Raw genomic sequence first — 16503 nt, 5'->3', positions numbered from 1 at the left:
TGATGATGCACCTCTGATCATGGGCAAAGACAAGGCCTGTCAGTCTTCCTTCGCTCAAACTCGCATGTCACAATAAACTATTGGGACAACTAAAGGCCCGCTTGGAGACTCTGGAGCGGGTAAGACAAGCCCAGAATCAGATGACCTTGCTGCAATTCTTCAGGCAATCCAAACCTCACAGACAGTGGTAGAGAACAAGATTGGTGAGGTTCGTGTGGATGTGGCACTGCTGCATCAAGATCTCCACAACGCCACAACTCGAATCTCCGAAGCTGAAAGGAGGTTGTCCACTGTAGAAGATGAAATGAAGGACCTTAAATCATAGGTCTCAACTGTTCTTACGCATACGTCTGAACTGAGCCGAAGACGCCAAAAATCGCTTGCAGCGCAATAAGGTACGCATAATTGGTATCCCCGAAGCTACTGAGCCACAGTTCATGGTAGACTTCTTTGAAAATTGGATTAGTTCCTTGATGCCTTCCACTCCTCTCTCTACCTGGTTTGCCCCTGAGCGAGCACACCAGGCCCTGACCCCTTAGCCATCGCCGGGCTCGTCACGTAGACCGGTGATAGCCTGATTTCCTAATTTTTGAGATAGGGAAGTCATCCTCCAAGAATCCTGGTCTCATGCTGACCTTTAATGAGGAGATGCCAAAGTTCTCCTTCCGGATTACACACAGACGTAAAACAGAAGATCAGAGCAATGGGAGTACAATAATGTCTCCTATTTCCGGCAAGGCTCCGAGTTATCTACGACAATAAGTCCCACTTCTATGAGACTCCTGCAATGGCCTGGTCATGGCTCACAGAGGAATGCCTGTTCCTCATGCTTCAGCGGGGCTCTCTGCATTGCCTTGACTAGACAGACCGGGGACGCCCTAATCATGGACACTGGCCTCAGAGCAAACTGACCCACTTGTGGAGGCTGAAACATACCCAGCATTCAGTCTCCATTTCGCCGTTGCCTCCAGCCCACAGCTGATCATCGCCTCAAATGGTTGCTGGGGGTGCGGACAAGAGGGTCATCTCTGACCTCATCCAAGTAACTCCTCCGGAGGGGGCCTTTTTGGATCAGCTGGAGAAACACAGTAACACAGATCTCTCCCAGAGACCTACGCTATGATATTCTTTTCAGGCCCCAGGCTTAAACTGCTACCTAAACACACACTTGAGCACATTTAGTCTGATCTAATGGTTACATAACATCTTACTTTATGAAGGGGTCCACCACGAACCGTCATTTTCTGTCTTTTGTTTTTTGGTTGGAATTGCTTTATGAGGGCGGCAGATGCTTCTGGGGGAAGTGTGAGGTGGGTAGGGAGTTGGGGGGATGGATGTTTATAGGTTATTTGTATTTTATTGTTGATGGCCTTGACATGTGTTTCTGTTTTAATCTGAACCTTTTGGCAGGTTCTGGTGCAGGGGGAGTGGGTTAACAAATGACATGCTCTTTCTGTTCTCACTGCAGTGTTCCCAGAATTCACCAGCCTGGCACTGGATAGGAATCCCTCTTCGGGGGACCTTCCCTCTGACATACTTACCTATTGTATCTGGTTTCCATGCCAACACATATAAAGTCTCTGTCCTGAAATGTTAACAGGTTTCTGGACAGAAAAAAAACGTAGATCAGTATTGACATTTGCCCAGCGACACCACTCTGACATCCTGCTGCTTCAAGAGACCTATCTTTTGGGTGACAGCTGCCCCTTTCTAGCACACAAAGGGTATGATAGGGTGAACCACACGGGCTTCACAAGATGCTCTAGAGGAGTGGGCATACTTCTCCTTCCCTTTGACAGTCACCTGAGTGGTGAAGGATCGACATGGTGTGATCTTAGCCCTCCCCGGTACGATTGAGGTAAGCACACTTAATCTTCTGAGCATCTCTGCTCTCCCAGCAGCTCTCCGCTCCTTTCTGAGTGATCTCTCCAAAGTTATCCTGGACCTTTCGCAAGGTCTTACAATGATAGGTTGTGACTGTTCCTGATCCTGACTTGGACACTTCTGGCCCCCTCACTACATCTAGATGCACCATGGCCCAATACCTTTCTGACTGGCTCACCTTCCTGGGACTCTGCGATGAATGGCGGACCTAGCACCCAAGGCATCAGCAGTTCACACACACTTCGCCAGAACACCACACACAGTTGTTGTGAAATTACCACTGTAGAGCTCCTGCCAAGGGACATTTCTGATCAAGCTCCCTTGGTTGTTCATATTGGCCCCCACCGAACGTGCATGAGACCCATGTGGCGACTAAATGTGTGGTATTTACAAGACAAGGCCTGTGTCCAATTTCTGCAAGGAGAAGTCCCAGGAATATTTTGTCATAAATGATGGTACCATCACCTCGATGGGCACTCTCTGGGCAGCTGGCAAGGCAGTGATGCGAGGCTATGCCAAAAACTATATACAATCTGAAGAGCGGGCTAAACTGGAGCGCATTACCCAGCTTGAGGCTCAGGTTCTGCGTCTACCGGGTACCCTGGCACTTAATCCAGGGGAAGCGGCCTCCCGTCAGCTTTCACTGCTGAGGGAAGAGATACGTCTCTAGGCTATGTAGGCTGCCAAACATCTGTGGTGGGCCTTTAATGGCACAAATATATGTTTGGGACAATAAAAATGGGAAGCTGCTTTAGTGGCTAATTTCCCACCAACATGCCTCCAGGATAATTCCAGAAATTATTGATGAGGAGGATGTGAAATTGATTATGCTCTCAGAGGTAGCGAGTGCTTTTGTCCGTTATTATCAAACACTGTATGCTCCCTCTCAGATGGTCGAGCACACATAGGGCCTCATTCTGACCCTGGCGGACGGCGGAGGCCGTCCGCCAGGGTACCGCCGCTGAATGACCGCACCGCGGTCAAAAGACCGCGGCGGCCATTCAGACATTTCCTCTGGGCCGGCGGGCGCTCTCCAAAAGAGCGCCCGCCGGCCCAGAGGAAATGCCCCTGCAACGAGGACGCCGGCTCAGAATTGAGCCGGCGTAGTTGCAGGGGTGCGACGGGTGCAGTTGCACCCGTCGCGTATTTCAGTGTCTGCTTAGCAGACACTGAAATACTTTTCGGGGCCCTCTTACGGGGGCCCCTGCCGTGCCCATGCCATTGGCATGGGCACGGCAGGGGCCCCCAGGGGCCCCGTGGCACCCCCTACCGCCATCCTGTTCCTGGCGGGCGAACCGCCAGGAACAGGATGGCGGTAGGGGGTGTCAGAATCCCCCATGGCGGTGCAGCAAGCTGCGCCGCCATGGGGGATTCTAAGGGCAGCGGTAAACCGGCGGGAGACCGCCGGTTTGCCTCTTCTGACCGCGGCCGAACCGCCGCGGTCAGAATGCCCTGCGGGGCACCGCCGGCCTGTCGGCGGTGCTCCCGCCGACCCTGGCCCCGGCGGTCTTAGACCGCTGGGGTCAGAATGACCCCCATACTCTGCTCAATTTCTCCAAGAGGTGCCTCTCCCATGCCTGTCCCCTGTAGAGACCCAGGTACTGGATGAACCTATTACACTAGCAGAAATAGCATCAGCGATCTCCACTATCGCTTCTGGGAGGAAGCCCGGCCCAGACGGCTTTCCGACCAAATATTATGTGACACTTCAGGAAATGTTGCTCCCTCAGCTCCTGGCCCTCTATGGAGAGGTTGACCACTTGGGCACCTTCCCGTCTGATATGGACATGGCTAACATAGTGGTTATCCCCAAAACTCAACTCCCTCTCGGTCAGCCTGAGTCCAGGCCAATGGCACCCTCTCACATTCATTCCCCATCTGGCGAGGCCCACAACAGGATTGCCCCTGTGCCCCCCCTTTTCGCTCTGGTGATTGAGCCACTGGCACAGGTGATTAGAGGGGACCCTCTCTTATGTGAATGGAGGTGGGACTGGGGATATGAAGATCGCAAAGCTCTCTATGGTGACATCGTCATCCTTTATTTGACAAATCCAGCTATCAGTGGCCCCAGGTGTCTTCACCTCCTTCACTGCTTTGAGGCCGCCTCTGGCCTCCGTATGAACCACGCTAATTCAATTCTAGTGCCCTATCCAGAGACTGCTTTGATTGGCAAGAAGAAGTTCCCATTCGTTGGCTAAGATTTAAGTATCTAGGTGTCCCTTCTGCCCAACCTCACCTGGTCTCTGAACATTAGGCCTCTAATTCAGAAAGTAAATGTGGTGGTGGACCCTCCCCCTCAACATCTCGGGTCATATAGCTTTATATCAAATGATGGTTCTGCCACAATTTTTATATGTGTTTCAAAACATCCCAGTCCCTTCGACGCATGCCTGGTTCTTGGTCCTGGACAGATCAGCATCAGCATTCTTTTGGCGTGAGACCAAGTACAGCATAACACTTCACTACTTTCAATGAGGTCCATATGATGGAGGACTGGGCATGTCCAAACTCTGTTTTTACTACCTGACCTCCTAACTCCTTGTCATACATGATTGGGTTAATGGGGTGGTCCGATCCAGCCTGCCAGCGAAATCTCGCTATTCTATAATTTCCCCGCATTTTAGATCTACTCTGCGGTGTCCCGCTTCCTAACAACATGGTTTCAGTGACCAGGGTGGTCTACCTGGCCTTGAGGGCAGCCGTAGGAACACATGCTGGCCTCACACAGTTACACAACTTACACCCCCTCTGGCACGGTCTATGGTTGCTTGAAGTGGCTACTCTGGAAGGGATCTGGTGGGTATATCCCATTTTGGAGATGTGTGGGCTGGTTCGCAGTCTCCATACAGACTACCAACTATCACACAGCCAGTTCTATAAATAAATGCAACTCTGTCACACCCTCCACATGCATCTCACACACGTGGACTCACTGCCGGAATATAACCTGATCAAAACCAAACTCTTTATGGGAGCACTGGGGAAAGGTTATCCCAAATATACAAAACATTGATAATTATCACCTGAGGGGACTAGACCCATATTAGAGGCTATGCCCTATTGAAGATGTGGATTGGCAGGGCGCCTTGATGGATCCCAGGACTATCACTATGTCCTCCCGCTTGATACAGATGTACTACTTTATATGGAGCATACCTCTCGCCGGCTAGGTTACATCTTGCATGGCCTAGATGTGAAGAAACTCCATCTGACTTCTATCACATGACTCAGGCCTGCCCCCGGATTCTGAGGTATTGGTCAGCCATAAGGAATGAGCTCACAGAGATATTAGGGCAGGAGGTACCATTCATGCTTTTACAACAAAATTTGTTGTAAAGGTATGGGTGGTAAAGACATAATTGTTGTAAAAATATGCACAGTAAAAGTTATGCATGGTAATGGCATTCACGTTGTAACTGCTGCTTTGTAACGGCATGCTTTACAATGGAATGCGTGGTTCTGTTTTACAGCCCATTCAAGACCATATACTACATTTGTAGTTTCACAATAGATTTTTTGATTTTTGATAATTTATGTTCCATTATAGACTTTGATAGTACACTTCTTCCTCCCTATTGTGCAGGCTTTGCACTTGAAGCATTTCTTGAATCATTTTGCTGAGCTGCTTAGCCATTTTTCTTGTTGTTTGTGTTAAAAAAGCGGCTATGTGCCAGTTTGTCTTTTAGTGATGGAACTTTTGTGAAAGTGATAGAGACCGTTGGATTACGTTTCTGTCATGTAGCTCACTTCCATGAGAATACTTCAATATTTTTTAAATACCTTCCTAATTTGTGCACTCTCTTTACTGTAAGTTAGGATCAATCTGATTTCTTGATCTACTTGTTTTTCCTTTGGTTTCTATTTTGTGGTGATCAGAGTGTCCATTCAATTGATACTTTGTGTCTTTTCAAATCCTCTTTGGATATGTTTCTGCTAATTTTCCTTCATACTGAATACATTCTTTTTCAATTGTATGGGTGAACTATTAACCAAATTCATTGGTATTAAGATCTTTGAACAATGTTTTGAACTCCTCGGTAATCCCATTCTAAGTTATGAATAGATCATCTATGTATCTAGTCCAAAGGACTATTTTCTCCAAGTAATGTTCATGTTTCTCACCCCATGCAATTTTTTTTTCTCACCAGCCCATTGTGAAATTTGTGTAGCTGGGAGAAAATGACATGCCCATGGAAGTTCCACATTTCTGTTAGTGCAGCTAATTATAAAACAAAAATACATTGTTTTTAAGCAAGTCTACACCATTTCCAATATCGTTTTGGAATGTTCGAGTTCACCCACTGTATGTTGCTTAAGAAAATATGCACAAGCCTGAAGACCAACTTCATGTTTGACAGCTGTGTGCAGCGACACCCCATCAATGGTTACTAAATGATACTCCTTCTGCCATGCTATATCATTGTATATACTTAGTAAATTCCCAGTGTCCCTGATATAGGAACTGAGATCTTGTACCATGGGAGCAAGATAATAATCTATGTATCTTGATATTTTTTCCAGCAGAGACTCGCAGCAAGATACAATTGGTCTGCCTGGAGGATTGGTTACGTTCTTGTGGATTTTCAGATAGAAATATGTTGTTGGAGTTCTGAGATTGTCAAATCTGAGATATGTGTATTCATCATCATTGATTAATAATTTTGTGTGCCACTCTTGTTGTTCTTCATCAATCTGATTTTTAATTGTCATGGTTGGATTATGCGTGAGTTTTATGTAGCTGTTTGCATCATTACGTTTTCAGTTGTCTGCTAGCCTCTTTTATATATTGGCTTTTGTCCATTAACACTATGGGGGTCATTCTAAGTCTGGCGGGCGGCGGAGGCCGCCCGCCAGACTTCCCCCTCCGAAATACCTCTCTGCGGTCGAAAGACCGCAGAGGGTATTCTAAGTTTTTCCCTGGGCTGGCGGGCGGTCGGCAAAAGACCGCCCGCCAGCCCAGGGAAAAACTCCCTTCCCACGAGGATGCCGGCTCGTAATCGAGCCGGCGGAGTGGGAAGGTGCGACGGGTGCTGTTGCACCCGTCGCGTATTTCACTGTCTGCCAAGCAGACAGTGAAATACTTGTAGGGGCCCTCTTACGGGGGCCCCTGCAGTGCCCATGCCAGTGGCATGGGCACTGCAGGGGCCCCCAGGGGCCCGCGACCCCCCCTACCGCCATCCGGTTCCCGGCGGACGGACCGCCGGGAACTGGATGGCGGTAGGGGGGGTCGGAATCCCCTCGGCGGCGCAGCTAGCTGCGCCGCCTTGGAGGATTCAATAGGGCGGCGGTACACTGGCGGGAGACCGCCAGTGTTGCCGGTCTGACCGCGGCTTTACCGCCGCGGTCAGAATGCCCTGCGGGGCACCGCCGGCCTGTCGGCGGTGCTCCCGCCGACCCTGGCCCCGGCGGTCTAAGACCGCCGGGGTCAGAATGACCCCCTATGTTTCTGCCTTTATTGGCGGGATTTATGATAATTGATGAATTCTCCTGTAAAGATTTTAGAGCTTGTCTCTCAACTTTGGACACATTTTCCTTTTGTCCAACATTTCTTTACTTAGGCAGTTTTTCCAATCCAGCTACTACTAGTTCATGAAACAAATCTATTTTGTTCCCTGGAGTTTATACGGGGCATGTTCTAAAATGAGATTTAATCTCAGTATATTTATGGGTGTCAGTGTCAATAGCAAGTTCAGATCGCTGTTTTAAATTCTCAGTACCGTTCTAATTTTGTAACTCTAAAATGTTCCTGAGGTCAGCAATTTGTTCTATCCTCAGTGGATTGTTTGCAATGGGTGTTGTTGTCCTAGTGAGGTCAATACTTTTATTCTTTTGTGCATGGATTTTGCCTAATTTTAATTTCCTTGAAACTATCAATCCGTGTATCTGCATAGTCAAAATGAATTTCAGGACAGAATGACAATCCTTTATTAAGTAATTGATGTTCAGTTGGTGTCAATGTATATCTGGAAAGGTTGACGACTAAATCCTGTTTTTCTAGGTTCATTTCCTCCGGTTCCGAAGGGTGTATGTGCTTTCTAAGGCTCCTCCTTGTTTTCCTCTTTCCCTTCCTCTTCAACCTCCCCTGTCTTGCTCTCTTCCTCTGGCATGCCGGTCTGAATATACCAACTGCATCACTTCTAAAAAAGTAGTTTTGGAAATATTTTGGATCACTGTTCCTGCTTTATTCGCACAATGGTCTGTCTCAGAGCCACTTGTTATCTCTACTGAGAATATGGAAGTTTCATCGTCCCCATTCTGCCTCATTTGTGGCTTTTGTTTTTTAAGGGCATCAAAACATTTGGCAAGGGTTATATCTTGCCTTGAGAATAATTGTTTGAATCTCTAATGAATCTTCTATGCTTTCTCTTCTTAAATCTGTCTACATATTTATCTAGTTAAGTGTCAATTTTTCTTAATTTCTCAATGTTCTCTTGGTTCTTAATTTTTGAAATTCTCCCTTCAATGTCCTTTATGTCTTTCACAAGTTTGTACAGATCTCTTTTGGCATATTTCACTACAATTTGCCACATATTTTTTGAACACTCCATGTTAGTCACACCCCATTCATGTAGCATTTCGGGTGTGGTATTGGGATGATTTGGCATGATGAAGATTCTTAACCCCTGTGAAATTGTATCCACTTCTAGATATTTTTCGAGAGTAATCACTTTCCAAACCATACTTATTTCTTTCTTTGATTTTTTCTCAAGCAAGGAAAAAAGTTATTTTGCACCAACTTTATCCTCTTTCTTAGTTATGGCTTGATTCATATCATCTTTATTAACACTCTGTGTGAAAAACGTCTCTGCATCTTTAAGGCGTCTTACTGTTCTCGCTTCCATTTTATCTTGCAACTGAGACTGTTGCACAGTTTAGTCCTATAATATTGCCCATGCTTATTAGGAAAGTGTAGGAAAGTGCCATCTTGTCTGGCATGTTACCCCCATATTTTACTGTATATATGTTGATTTAGTCTATGTGTCACTGAGACCCTGCCAGGCAGGGCCCCAGTGCTCATAAGTATGTGCCCTGTATGTGTTCCCTGTGTGATGCCTAACTGTCTCACTGAGGCTCTGCTAACCAGAACCTCAGTGGTTATGCACTTTCTGTTTCCAAATTTTTCACTAACAGGCTAGTGACTAAATTTACCAATTCACATTGGCATACTGGTACACCCATATAATTCCCTAGAATATGGTACTGAGGTACCCAGGGTATTGGGGTTCCAGGAGATCCCTATGGGCTGCAGCATTTCTTTTGCCACCCATAGGGAGCTCTGTCAATTCTTACACAGGCCTGCCAGTGCAGCCTGAGTGAAATAAAGTCCACGTTTTTTCACAGCCATTTACCACTGCACTTAAGTAACTTATAAGTCACCTATATGTCTAACCTTCACCTGGTGAAGGTTGGGTGCAAAGTTACTTAGTGTGTGGGCACCCTGGCACTAGCCAAGGTGCCCCCACATCGTTCAGGGCAAATTCCCCGGACTTTGTGAGTGCGGGGACACCATTACACGCGTGCACTATACATAGGTCACTACATATGTATAGCGTCACAATGGTAACTCCGAGCATGGCAATGTAACATGTCTAAGATCATGGAATTGTCACCCCAATGTCATTCTGGCATTGGGGAGACAATTCCATGATCCCCCGGGTCTCTAGCATAGTACCCCGGTACTGCCAAACTGCCTTTCCGGGGTCTCCACTGCAGCTGCTGCTGCTGCCAACCCCTCAGACAGGTTTCTGCCCTCCTGGGGTCCAGGCACCCCTGGCCCAGGAAGGCAGAACAAAGGATTTCCTCTGAGAGAGGGTGTTACACCCTCTCCCTTTGGAAATAAGTGTGAAGGCTGGGGAGGAGTAGCCTCCCCCAGCCTCTGCAAAATGCTTTGATGGGCACAGATGGTGCCCATCTCTGCATAAACCAGTCTACACCGGTTCAGGGATCCCCCAGCCCTGCTCTGCCGTGAAACTGGACAAAGGAAAGGGGAGTGACCACTCCCCTGACCTGCACGTCCCAGGGGAGGTGCCCAGAGCTCCTCCAGTGTGTCCCAGACCTCTGCCATCTTGGATTTAGAGGTGCTGGGAGCACACTGGACTGCTCTGAGTGGCCAGTGCCAGCAGGTGACATCAGAGACTCCTTCTGATAGGCTCTTACCTCTCTTGGTAGCCAATCCTCCTTTGTTGGTAGCCAAACCTCCTTTTCGGGCTATTTAGGGTCTCTGCTTTGGGGAATTCTTCAGATAACGAATGCAAGAGCTCACCAGAGTTCCTCTGCATCTCCCTCTTCACCTTCTGCCAAACGATCGACCGCTGACTGCTCAGGACGCCTGCAAAACCGCAACAAAGTAGCAAGACGACTACTAGCACCCTTGTATCGCCTCATCCTGCCGGCTTTCTCAACTGTTTCCAGGTGGTGCATGCTCTGGGGGTAGCCTGCCTCCTCCCTGCACCAGGAGCTCTGAAGAAATCTCCAGTGGGTCAACGGAATCTTCCCCATGCTAATGCAGGCACCAAAAGACTGCAACACTGGTCCTCTGGGTCTCATCTCATCCTGACGAGCGTGGTCCCTGGAACTCAGCAACACTGTCCTAGTGGCTCCCACAGTCTAGTGACTCTTCAGTCTAAGTTTGGTGGAGGTAAGTCCTTGTCTCGCCACGCTAGACTGCATTGCTTGATACAGCGTGATTTGCAGCTGCTCCGGCTCCTGTGCACTCTTCTAGGATTTCCTTCATGCACAGCCAAGCCTGGGTCCCCGACACTCTATCCTGCACTACAACCTGCTGAGTTGTCCTCCGGCATCGTGGGACTCCCTTTTGTGATTTTGCATGGACTCCAGTTCACTTTCCTTCCAAGTGCCTGTTCAGGTACTTTTGCATGTGCTGCCTGCTTCTGTGAGGGCTCCCTGAGTTGCTGGGCGCCCCCTCTGTCTCCTCCTCCAAGTGGCGACATCCTGGTCCCTCCTGGGCCACAGCAGCATCCAAAAACCTCTACTGCAACCCTTGCAGCTAGCAAGGCTTGTTTGCAGTCTTTTTGCATGGGAACACCTCTGCAAGCTTCATCGCAATGTGGGACATCTGTCTTCCAAAGGAGAAGTCCCTAGCTCTCTTCTTTCTTGCAAAACTCCAAGCTTCTTCCATCTGGTGGCAGCTTCCTTGCACCCTCAGCTGGCATTTCCTGGGCTCCTGCCCACTCTCGACACTGTCACAACTATTGGACTTGGTCCCCTTGTCTTACAGGTACTCAGGTCTGGAAATCCACTGTTGTTGCATTGCTGGTGTTTGTTCCTCCTGCAGAATCCCCCTATCACGACTTCTGTGCTCTCTGGGGGTAGTAGGTGCACTTTACACCTACCTTTCAGGGTCTTGGGGTGGGCTATTTTTCTAACCCTCACTGTTTTCTTACAGTCCCAGCGACTCTCTACAAGCTCGCATAGGTTTGGGGTCCATTCGTGGTTCGCATTCCACTTTTGGAGTATATGGTTTGTGTTGCCCCTATACCTATGTGCTCCTATTGCAATCTATTGTGATTCTACACTGTTGCATTACTTTTCGTGCTATTACTTACCTAAGTTTGGTTTGTGTACATATATCTTGTGTATATAACTTATCCTCATACTGAGGGTACTCACTGATATACTTTTGGCATATTGTCATTAAAATAAAGTACCTTTATTTTTTAGTAATTCTGTGTATTGTGTTTTCTTATGATATTGTGCGTATGACACCAGTGGTATAGTAGGAGCTTTACATGTCTCCTGGTTCAGCCTAAGCTGCTTTGCCATAGCTACCTTCTATCAGTCTAAGCTGCTAGAAACACCTCTTCTACACTAATAAGGGATAACTGGACCTGCCACCAGGTGTAAGTACCTCTGGTACCCACTACAAGCCAGGCCAGCCTCCTACAGAAAGTAGCTATGCAGTACCATCTAATCAGAAAACAGCGGTTTTGGCCCTCATTCTTATGAGATGCAAATTATAATCATTATGCGGCTCTTCCACGTTGTATGGATCCTCCCCACATAAAGGGCTGCTACATTTCAAAAAGAGGAACTTGTGCAGAGGTGGCAGCTGCATATGTCAAGGTGGGGTGGGGAGAAAATGGGGAGGGGGGGAAAACAATAATAAAAAAAATGTACCTTTCCTGCCACCTTGCTCGTCCCTCTTCTCCAGCACAGGCTCCCCAACAATCCTGGCGCTGCTTTCATGCTAAACATAGCATGAAAGCAGCCGGCCAAACACACATGCGCACTTAGGTGCACCCTCTCCTCATCTCCACTCCTGTGCCCCAGCCCCGCCACTCCCTTCACTGCTGGCTGAGCCAGTAGATGAAAAATAAAACTATGGTGTAACTATCATTTTATTTTTCATCTCCTCCCTCTTGGCCAGGGGAGCGACACTCCTTTGCCATTGCAGAGGAGCCGTCCCTGAACTTGTGTAAATAACATGCGGTTTGATTCCACTCTTATCTGGAGAGACTGCTCACACAGCGCTCAACTTGGCCAGCTTGTAGAATTCAAATGGTGATACGATAAACACTTCTCCAAAGTGGGCATCGCAAATGAAATAAATCCTTTCAATTCAGTCTGGAAGCAGTGTGCTGTAAACGCTGGTGCTCACTCGAGATCAGACCACCTCCATAAGTTATCAGATAATGAAGAAAAGCTGTATTTCAAAGCAGTTTAAACTTGTTAATTTGTTAGAAAAGAGGTAACAACCAGGCCAACGGACTTCGACTTATCAGTCTTGATAAAGGATGGTGGTCCTAGATTAGTTTCTACTTGTATACTAATGCATGCTTAACTTTTCTCTTTCACTCTGGTTAATGTAGTTTCAACAAATTCAAAAGTTTGCAGATCACTCATATATCGACGATTCACAAACATCTCCATGGGTTTGATTCACTCCATGCATCGCTAAGTGAGGTATTATTCATCATGGATGTTAACATTACTCAAATCATTTCGCTCTGTCCTTATTGTAACTGTGCACATGAACAGTTCTTATGCCCAAACATCACATTGCTCTGTTTAGTTGTCCATAAAACTGGTGTTGACTTATCCACCATGTGGGATGCTGTTAGCTGTGCCCCTCTAAGTGAGGTGTTATTGAATTTGTGAATTGCTTCTATTTTTGACATAATTAGTGTTTGTTAGATAATTCAACCATTCATTTCGTTCTGTCCTTAATGCAGATATGCAAGTGAGCAGTTCTTATGCATAAACATCACAATACTCTATTTGATTGTCCCTATAACTAATATTTGTGTAGAATGATGATTTATACCCCATTTAAGATGCTGTTACTTGTGCTCCTTTAGGTGAGGTATCATTCTATTTATGCTGCGCATGTATTCTTGACATAGTTTGTGTTTGTTAGATAATTCAACCTTTCATTGATAGAACTCCTGTGTTATTTTCTAGTGCTCTGAAGTTGCCTGCTTTAGTTAGAGGAAAACAAAGATTCCCCCAAATAAACAAGCATTTTCAATGCAACTGGTCTTGCATTTGCTCAAGTTAGAGCTATTAGCTTTGTAAACTCCTAACTGGACTTTTATTGCCACACAAATAAAACAAAAACGCAGCGCGATCGCACTATGTAAACCCCAGTGCGATTGCGCTGCGTTTTTTTTTCTTTTCATTTGCGTGGCAAGGAAAGTCCACTTAGGAGTTTACAATGCTACTAGCTCTTACTCGAGCAAATGCGAGACCCTGTTGCATTGAAAATTTTGTTTGTTTTTCCCTCTGTTGTCCTCTTTGAATATCTGATGTGGAGAGAAATAATTGCCGCGCCTCTAAAATAAGCGGTAAATGTCTCCTCCCAAAAGCTGGATGTAACTTGCATAAACACATGAATCGTGTTTTACCGATCAGGACACACGGGGATTAAAACAATAAGCTTTACAGCTCAACTCGCATAAACACATGGGTCGTGTTTTACCGTGATCTTTTAAAAATATGCACGAGAAACAGAATCATGTTTACACAACATAAAAAAACTGTGAGGGGAGAGCAAGCTGGCCCTGGAAAAGCCCTCCTCTGTTTTTATTATATTTGCAAAGGGAGCTGGTGGGGAGGAGGGACTGAACAAGCACCCACAGTGTTGAAGTGAAACAGGCAAATGCTAAAAAAAAGTCCCTTACAGAAGAGATAAACAGGAAATAGCATAATTACACAGTACTTTGTGCTGCTCCCAAAGTGAAAATAGGCAGGACAAAGAGGCAGAAATGACCACTAGCAAGCACAGATTTTTGAAGGACACTGCAACTAACAAATGAAAACGCTGGAACTCACAGTATAGTATACTTAAAAGTATACAGCAGGACGAACGCTAATGCTCAACCTAAATAGGTTAATTTGGGGAAAACATTCTGATTAGCCAGCATTAAGCTGTGATTTTACACTACACATTATAGAATGAATCTTGTGACAAAATACCTTGTATTTCTCAACCTCAAATGTTTCTTTTGTAAACACAGGCCAACGGGCTGATATTGGAGGCCGGGCTGAAAGCAGAGTAAGTGTTGCCAGCACCAGAGCAAGTTCCCTCTCACGACCTGGAACACAAATCAGGATTGAAGTGGATGAGGTAAGAGTTTCTGATGCCCCTCCTGCCCCTTTATAATTTGGTTCATTAATTCACTTGTGCATTTAAAAGTAAAAATGTGATGGTGGTACATTGCCGCTAGAGCGAGCCTGGGAGAGAAGGAAGGAGAAGGGGCCACGTGTCTGGCAGCGAAAGAACCACCACACCCACTTTGAACTGTAATGTTTCACAAAACTGAGAGCTTTTTTTTAGTTTAGATTGATCCTGTTCAGACTTAAGGTGGGTGCGCTGTGGTGCTTGTCTTCAAGATCTAATCCTGTGTGCATTTTGTTACGAAAAGTCCTTTTTATATGCATTCTAAAACACGATTGGGAAAGGTTTGCTGTATGTCAGGCTATAAAACACAGAATATGTACTAGGTAAATAAGCTGTTTGTGAAAAGGGTGCAGGGGCATTATTTACAGAACATAAATGCACAAGCTTTAGGAAATTGTTCCTGATTTTCTAATGATTGTCAAAGGAGTCGAACACCAGTGAAGGAAGATAAACCCACAGGCAATTTGGCAACAAAGCCCCAAAAATACATTTGTGTCTATTATCATACTTACTTGGGCAATACAGATATGGACCAAAGCCGCACATGTACTGGACATGGAGTGTGCCAGACATTATTGAAATAGTGTTATAACCAAAGGAGGAGGTGTGACAAGACATAAATAATACAAATGTACAGAAAATTAAGACAGATACATTCTACTGCATAATATAGATTACAAAGTCAGCGATAATTTCAGTTGTAGTTTAGATTTTTAAAGTTTGGAAACTCATTTTTATTTACTAGTAACTGACTTCGTTTGATGGATCTACTCAATTTGTTGCATGAGGTTTGTCAGATGATTTTGCAAATAATTGCATAGGGCTGTGGAGCACTGGAGGATGGACAAAATCCACCCCTACGAGGGCTGATCAACCCCTCGAGGAGCACAAAATCACCAGTTACCCTAGACTAGCTCACAAGTGTGCATTTAGCCAAAGGTCTTCAAAACAATAAGCAGATTTTATCTATGAGAGCAAGCACAGGGTGAGGTGGCATTATCTCAACCTTAATTCTAACAAGTACATATTCGGGCATCAGTAGACATATTGTTGGGAATTGCTTATACATTTGGCTCTGATGATGAATCTGCACAAAACGTTTAAAAAAGAAGTATGCCCATCTTAGTTTGATCCTGAAAATTTGCACGCATATTATTTCAGTGGGGTGAAAGTTATAATGGGTCTGAAAACTTGGACTTTTCATTGAAATTCCAATATAGTAATGTTAAAAAACAATATTTAAAAAAACATTTCCTAAGGAGCATGCCCTATTGCTGCAGGTGCAAGTGTGCTGGCCACAGGTTCTGAATATCAACCATGCCCTGTGCCTGCTAGTGACAGTCTGAAGCTGTTAACAGGGAAGATTGAACCGTGGTTTTGGCATAGGGTGGGGCTGGAGGCCACACCCTGTCACCAGTTACTGCTAAGCACTCCATTAGTCATGTCTAGTTGGTATGGGCAACACATGTACAGGGTATAGAGCATGGTTAAAGGCCACGCCAAGCACCTAGTGCCCAGTGTCTAATTTGTAAAAGAATGAGTTCCATTGCCAAAGCTGTGCTCAGAAACCCGCTGCTGGCGCTATCATATATTGAGCTGCTGAACACCAAGGCTGCATATTATTGAATCCACCTCATACCTCTTTAATTTACTTCCAGACACATACTTGCCCCTTCATCTCACTTTTAAGGCTACCTGCTTTCTCCCCTGGTCATGGTTTTCTGCTTTTCTCTTCCTCCTTCTTTCTCTTTTGTGCTTTTTTCCCTTTGTTGCTCTCGGGAAATGTCTGAAAACATTGTGAACAATACCAGCAATTACAGTGGACTTTGTGACAGTCCTTTGCTTACCATTGGTTGGTTTTCTTGTCAGTCTAGTTTGCTTGATGTAACTTAAGGGTGTCACATTTTGGTCAATTTGAAATTGAGGCCGAAGTTAACAAATGAGCTGCTGTGAGATTAAAAAAGGTGTTGTTATGAGTC

At 45.9% G+C, this 16503-nt stretch overlaps 1 protein-coding gene across 1 annotated transcript in view; it reads left to right on the top strand.

Annotated features, from left to right (window-relative positions):
* LOC138245733 (EF-hand calcium-binding domain-containing protein 6-like) overlaps nucleotides 1–16503 on the top strand; it is a 348792-nt gene that overhangs the window by 67381 nt on the left and 264908 nt on the right. Inside the window, exon 3 of the mRNA XM_069199599.1 lies at nucleotides 14361–14470. Within this exon, the coding sequence (XP_069055700.1) occupies nucleotides 14361–14470 (110 nt within the window). The remainder of the gene's footprint in view (nucleotides 1–14360; nucleotides 14471–16503) is intronic.

This window comes from Pleurodeles waltl, chromosome 1_2, assembly GCF_031143425.1.
Source record: "Pleurodeles waltl isolate 20211129_DDA chromosome 1_2, aPleWal1.hap1.20221129, whole genome shotgun sequence".
Lineage (NCBI taxonomy): Eukaryota > Metazoa > Chordata > Amphibia > Caudata > Salamandridae > Pleurodeles > Pleurodeles waltl.
The sequence above is the reverse complement of the archived record's forward strand: the minus strand, read 5'-3'. Positions and strand labels throughout refer to the sequence as shown.